The 5,847-nt window shown below is 48.1% G+C and overlaps 3 protein-coding genes across 3 annotated transcripts; 2 read left to right on the forward strand and 1 right to left on the reverse strand.

Annotated features, from left to right (window-relative positions):
• The first annotated feature begins 284 nt into the window (after positions 1-284).
• On the forward strand, positions 285-3,200 carry LOC112878951. Its single transcript, XM_025943266.1, has 3 exons — positions 285-568; positions 679-1,087; positions 1,190-3,200. Exons 2-3 carry the CDS (start codon positions 688-690, stop codon positions 1,489-1,491), a joined length of 702 nt encoding a protein of 233 aa, XP_025799051.1. The 5' UTR covers positions 285-568; positions 679-687; the 3' UTR covers positions 1,492-3,200.
• Positions 2,128-3,217, forward strand: LOC112879027. The gene is made up of 2 exons (XM_025943381.1): positions 2,128-2,594; positions 2,679-3,217. The coding sequence occupies exons 1-2, from the start codon at positions 2,172-2,174 to the stop codon at positions 2,949-2,951; spliced, it is 696 nt and encodes a 231-aa protein (XP_025799166.1). The 5' UTR covers positions 2,128-2,171; the 3' UTR covers positions 2,952-3,217.
• Positions 3,218-3,631: 414 nt separating this feature from the next.
• Positions 3,632-4,999, reverse strand: LOC112900626 (WRKY transcription factor WRKY51-like). The gene is made up of 3 exons (XM_025969469.1): positions 4,312-4,999; positions 4,090-4,215; positions 3,632-3,994 (listed from the first exon to the last, which is right to left on the reverse strand). The coding sequence occupies exons 1-3, from the start codon at positions 4,920-4,922 to the stop codon at positions 3,811-3,813; spliced, it is 921 nt and encodes a 306-aa protein (XP_025825254.1). The 5' UTR covers positions 4,923-4,999; the 3' UTR covers positions 3,632-3,810.
• Between the last annotated feature and the right edge of the window lie 848 nt (positions 5,000-5,847).

The raw sequence follows: 5,847 nt of genomic DNA on the forward strand, positions 1-5,847 counted from the left end.
CACTTGGTATTCAAGGGTATTCATTGAATACCCATTATTTTAAAAAAAATCAAGTATATATAATCATATACATGTATCTATATTCAAAAAATGAGAAAATGATATATCATCTCAGTCCAACCCACCTTCCTTATCGAAATGGGCCGAACAGCCCAAAAATCGACCCACTCACGAGCTCTCCTCTCCCTCATTCCCTCACTCGGCCCACTCTCTGTCTTTCTCCCTCAGCTCACTCGACTCAACCCTACCCTACCCAAGCCGGCCGGCAGCAGCAGCCAGCAGGGGGCGGCAGTGGCGGGCGGCTGCAGGCAGGCGCCAGGCGGGCGGCGGTGGCGGACTGATGGGCCGCAGGGGGAGGGGCGGAGGGCAGCTGGGCAGCAGGGGTGGCCGCCGGGCACCGGTGGGCGCCCTGGAGCCGAGGCGGCACGCACGGTGACTAGGCCTGATGGTGTCGGCAGCACCGCAGCGGCGCAGCAGGCAGCTCGCACGCGTGGTGCACGGCTGGGGCCGGCGCATCCAGGCTGGCGTATCTTCAATTCCTCATACTCAAAACTAGACAATTGCTAAGGTAAATTTCTCAAATTCCCAATCCCATATTCCTATTTCTATATATTAGTAGTTTTATCTTTAGTGAATTTGTGGCAGTGAGCAGTCAACTTGAATGATTTTAATTTGTAGGTCTGAAACATGAAGAGGAAGAAGGGGGGTAGTGCTGCTGCAAAGAAGAAGCAGTCTGAACCAGAAAACGTTCTTCCATCTACCAATCAAAGTCAGATGCAATTGGTAGTATTTCAAGAGCACAGTGGCACTGGAACAAGCGCAGAACCACCTGAACCAGTGAGAGGTGAGCAAGGCCAGCAAGCCGAGACCCCAATAATAGAAGATGATGAATCTATGTCTGTGGATGAAACTGAACCCAGTGATGGAGACAATGATGACTATAGCATTGAGCATGATCCTGGATTGAGGGCTCCTATCTCAAGCTATGATGTCAATGGCCAAGATTCAGTTAGAAGGGCATACATTGCATTAGGGCCATGTCAACCAAAGATGAATAGGGAGGATTTTCCGCAACATGATTGTGGAGGTATGCATCGATTCCAACCTTAATGGTTTTGTGAGTTCAAATGGCTTGAGTATAATGTGGATAAAGATGCTGCATTTTGCTTTGTTTGCTATTTGTTCAAAGATAGCTGTAAATTTGCTGGTGGAGATGCTTTTGTTGATGGAGGGTTTCAAAATTGGAATATGAAAGTCAGAATCAACAGGAATGCCGGTAAGATCGATAGTGCTCATAGTGAAGCTGAAGAGAAATACAATATGTTCATGAGAACTTTTCATGGTCATGATGAGACAAAGGCATCAAACAATGCAGCGAACTTCAGGGAACTTTTGGCATGGTTGGCAGGGAATTTTGAAGAAGTTAATAAGGTGGTTCTAGAAAATGCTCCACAAAATGGTCAAATTATAGACCACAAGATTCAAAAATAGCTCATTGCTTCTTGTGCTCATGAAACAACCAAATTTATCATAGAGGAACTTGGTGATGAGTGTTTTGCAATTGTTGCCGATGAATCCAGTGATGCATACCAACAAGAGCAATTAGCTATTGTCTTGCGTTTTGTCAATAAAATAGGAGAGCCGGTTGAGCGGTTTCTTGGCCTTGTCCATGTTGAAGATACTACATCATTGACTCTGAAAGAAGCAATCAAGTCCTTGCTTACGAAATATCAATTGGCCCTATCTAAGGTACGTGGGCAAGGATATGATGGAGCTAGTAATATGAAGGGTCATGTTAATGGCTTGAAGAAACAAATTATGGATGAGTCTCCTTCAGCTTATTATGTCCATTGCTTCGCCCATGAACTTCAACTAACCCTTGTAGCTGTTGCTAAGGAGAATATTGATTGCACCTGGTTCTTTGGGCAGCTTGCATATTTGTTGAATGTTTTAGGGATGTCTTGTAAGAAGATCTGCATGCTTCGCGTGGCTCAAGCTGAGTATATGATTGAAGCATTGATATTGGATGGAATTGAAACTGGGCAAGGGATGAATCAAGAGATGGGCTTAGCAAGGCCAGGTGATACACGTTGGGGATCTTCACTACAGAACTGTAATGCATGTTATGGCTTTGTATCCCTCAATAAGAAAAGTTCTCTTCAAAGTTGGGAATGAAAAATAGTAGTGCTACTGAAGCTATTGGAGCTCAAACCATGTTGATAGTATTTAAGTCATTTGAGTTTGATTTCCTGCTGCACTTGATGAATGAAAAATTTGGATACACAAATAACTTATGCAATGCTTTGCAAAAGAGGGAGCAGGATATCGTAAATGCTATGGATCTTCTTGAGTTCACAAAGGTAGAATTGAATGTTTTGAGAGAAGATGCTGGATGGGAGGAATTTCTCAAGAAGGTCACTTCTTTTTGTGAGAAGCACAATGTTAAAGTTGTTCATATGAATGGGAAGTATGTTCCTATGCAAAGATCAAAGCAGTTCTTTAGAGGTGCCGTCAATTACCACAGGTTTCATGCTGGAATATTTTTGGGTATCATTGATAGGCAAGTCCAGGACCTTAATAATAGGTTTGATGAGGTAAACACTCAATTACTTAGATGCATGGCATCATTCAATCCAGCGAATTCCTTTCATACTTTTAATATTGAGAACTTGGTTAAGCTTGCTGGATTCTATCCTCATGACTTTGGAGTTGAAGAAATGAACCAACTCTCCTTTCAACTGAACCACTATATTAATGATGTGAGGAATGATGAAGACTTCACAAACTTGAGAAGTCTAGCAGAGCTGTCCATAATGCTAGTTAAAACAAGCAAGGTTTCTCGGTATGACCTTGTTTACAAACTTCTCAAATTGGCGCTAGTTCTTGCAACAGCTGGTGTTGAAAGGATCTTTTCTATAATGAACTTGATAAAAAAACAAGCGAAGAAGTAAGATGGGGCAAAAATATTTGAATGGTTGCTTGGTTACATTCATTGAAAGGAAGTTCTCCTTCTTCTTGCAAGCTAAGGATGGGGACATCATCTCCTATTTTCAGAGCATGAAAGACTGGAAAGTTATCCCTTGTAAGCTTTTTTATCAATCTTATTTTCTGTTTTCCTTTACGAACCGGTGCACCCTGTATATATTTAAGATGTTGTCCCTTGCCATGTTTATTATTTAGCACATCTATGACTATATCTATGTCTTATGTGCGTGTACTTTCGGCTGTCAAATTTTTTTTAGCACTTTTTACAATCTTGAATACCCAAACTCAAAATCCTAGATTCGCCCTTGCTCCTAATGCAATGATATGCATATATCTCTTGTGAATTCTGTAAAAGCTACTGTGGGGAGCTCTCACAGTTCACGAATGTTTGTGTTTTGCGCGTTATTAACTTGTTATTACAAGCAAAGATCGATTAATCTATCCACCATTTGCACCTGGCCCCACTTCCAGTGACGTGTCGTGCATGTACTGTCCCTATCCTCCGGGACCGAGCAGGCGAGCACTGATCTCCTTTGACCCCTACCGCCAAATTAACGTGTAGTACGAAACACTCAACCCAGGCCCTGACAAACCTTTTTTTTTTAGGGCAAGGCCCTGACAAACCTTGACAAGTTACATGCATTCATGGTCAAAATTTCAAACACCGTGTCATATATGTCTTTTCGTTCCCCTGCTACAAGCGACGGTGACGTGACACCGCTGAACCGGTTCAGAGTCTAAACCGGAGGAAGAAGAAACTACAGAGACTACTCCAAGAAATTTCTACTGGGCAAGGCCGGGGAGACTTCGAATGAACTTCTTCGTTCACTTGTTCGTCGACATGTGCTCCGGCGGTGCCGCGGCGGCATCGGCATCCCCCCGGTCCTGCTGGCAGTCGTGGCGGTGGTCGCCCTCGTAGGTGACGATGAGCATCGCGGGCTCGCCGGGGTCGCGTTCCACGTGCTTTCGCGCCGGGCACCCCCGCACCGTGCTGCACTTGTAGTACCCGCTGCATATATATTCAATCAAATGGTGTCAGGGCGTGCCTCGCAGTGGGAAGAATGGTGATCGATCGATCGGTCGGAGGGGTTGCCAGTTGCTTACCGCGGGTACGGCGAGCCCTTGATGGGCTTCTGGCCGTACTTGCGCCACGAGTAGTCGTCCGGCGGGATGTCGGCGTTCCGGGAGCTGATCGCCGGCACGCGGACCACCCGCCTCACGCGCGACTTCCTGCCATGCCATGTTTTGCAAAATCATCAGAAAATATTCAGCAAACGATCGACGTCCATCACCGGTTTCGACTTTGGGTGCGCAAATGATTAATACCGTTTCTTGGAGCAGTGGCAGCGCCCAGCGTGCGCCTTGCCGCCGCCGGCGTCGTTCTCGGAGCGCGCGCGGTCGGCGCACTTGCTTCTCGGCGCGGCGCCAGGGGTGTAGTAGTAATCGGAGGCAGCATGCTGCTGCAGCATCGACACCGCCGGCGTGCCGGCAGCGTGGCCGCTCACAGGAGGGAAGCGGCCGTTGGACACGCTCCCTTCACCGGCGGTGAGGCTCGTCAGCGTCGTCGAGGGGAGCGACGAGCTGTCCCCCGAGGCCGACGCGCTGAACGCCGCCTCGTCGCGCCCGCGCCCCTTGACGAAGTCCACCAGGTCGAGCGGCACGCCAGGCGCCGCCGCGCTCCCCGATGGCTGCTGTCGGTCCGGCAACGACGACGGGTTCTCCACCACGACGGCGGCGGGGCCGCGGCGGAAGCGCGCGTGGCCCGTGCGGCGGCCGAGCATGGACACCGCCGTCCGGATCCTGGACACCGTCAGCTGGTGGTCCCCCACCGCCACCATCATCTGCCGCCGCCGCGGCGTCGTCGACGCCTGATCGTCGCCGCCAGGAACCACCGGAGCCCCACCACCGCAGCTCATCAGATCGTCGATGGTGATCATCTCGAGCGAGCAAGAAGCCAGGCCAGGCCGAGAAGCCAAGAGCACGTCACGTAGTAGAGAAATGGGAAACGTGAGCGGAGGGCAGAGAGGACGTCTTATAGTAGGTAGGATCATCGATCAACCGGTCAAGGCAGTGGACTGGCTCGAGTCAAGAGCAAGCGAGCGCGCGCGACGCGGCTCGGTGGGGCGCGATCGGACGGCGCCGGGCGGAGAGCGGAGACGAGTCGACGGCAGGGATCGGCCTGCCGGTGGTGCGCAGCGGCCGAACGGGGGAGAGGAGGATTTCCTGCGGTCGCGGAGCGTGCAAGCGAGGTTTGACCGTGGAAAAGTGGCACGGCGCGATCCCCGCCAACGAGGCTGCGACGCGTGGGTGGTGTACGGCGTGCGCGTGTCCCCGGTTGAGGCTTTTCGCAGGCTCCGTCCCGTCTAGTACCAGTGAGTTTCGTGCACGTTGCTGATATGGCGCTGTCGAGTGGGCCCGCGTGCAGTGACACTTTCGGCGGGACCAAGAGTCTTCGGCCGGATGGCTACTGCGTACCCGAGTAAGGATGAAACCAATTGGACGATTCGGGTAGCATTTTTTTCCATATTTTAACTCGAATACGAATTTGAATATTTTTTTAATACGAATGAAAAACGGATGCCTCGAATTTAAATTCGAATTCGGATATTTACTCAATATATAGGATAACATTTAGTTATTTTCTTTATTGATAGTTTTACAATATAAAATCGTTATATACGTACAAACTGATAATATAACAAAGATAGCTGGTTAAAAATAGCTTATTTATCAACAAATATTTCAATAAATAAATGTATAAAAAGTAAAACTAGAAATAAAAATATATTTTCAATAAATATATAAACATTTTAAATTAATATAGAATAAAAAATATAAAGTAATTTTACCCATAAATAGATA

This window comes from Panicum hallii, chromosome 1, assembly GCF_002211085.1.
Source record: "Panicum hallii strain FIL2 chromosome 1, PHallii_v3.1, whole genome shotgun sequence".
NCBI classification, from domain to species: Eukaryota; Viridiplantae; Streptophyta; class Magnoliopsida; order Poales; family Poaceae; genus Panicum; species Panicum hallii.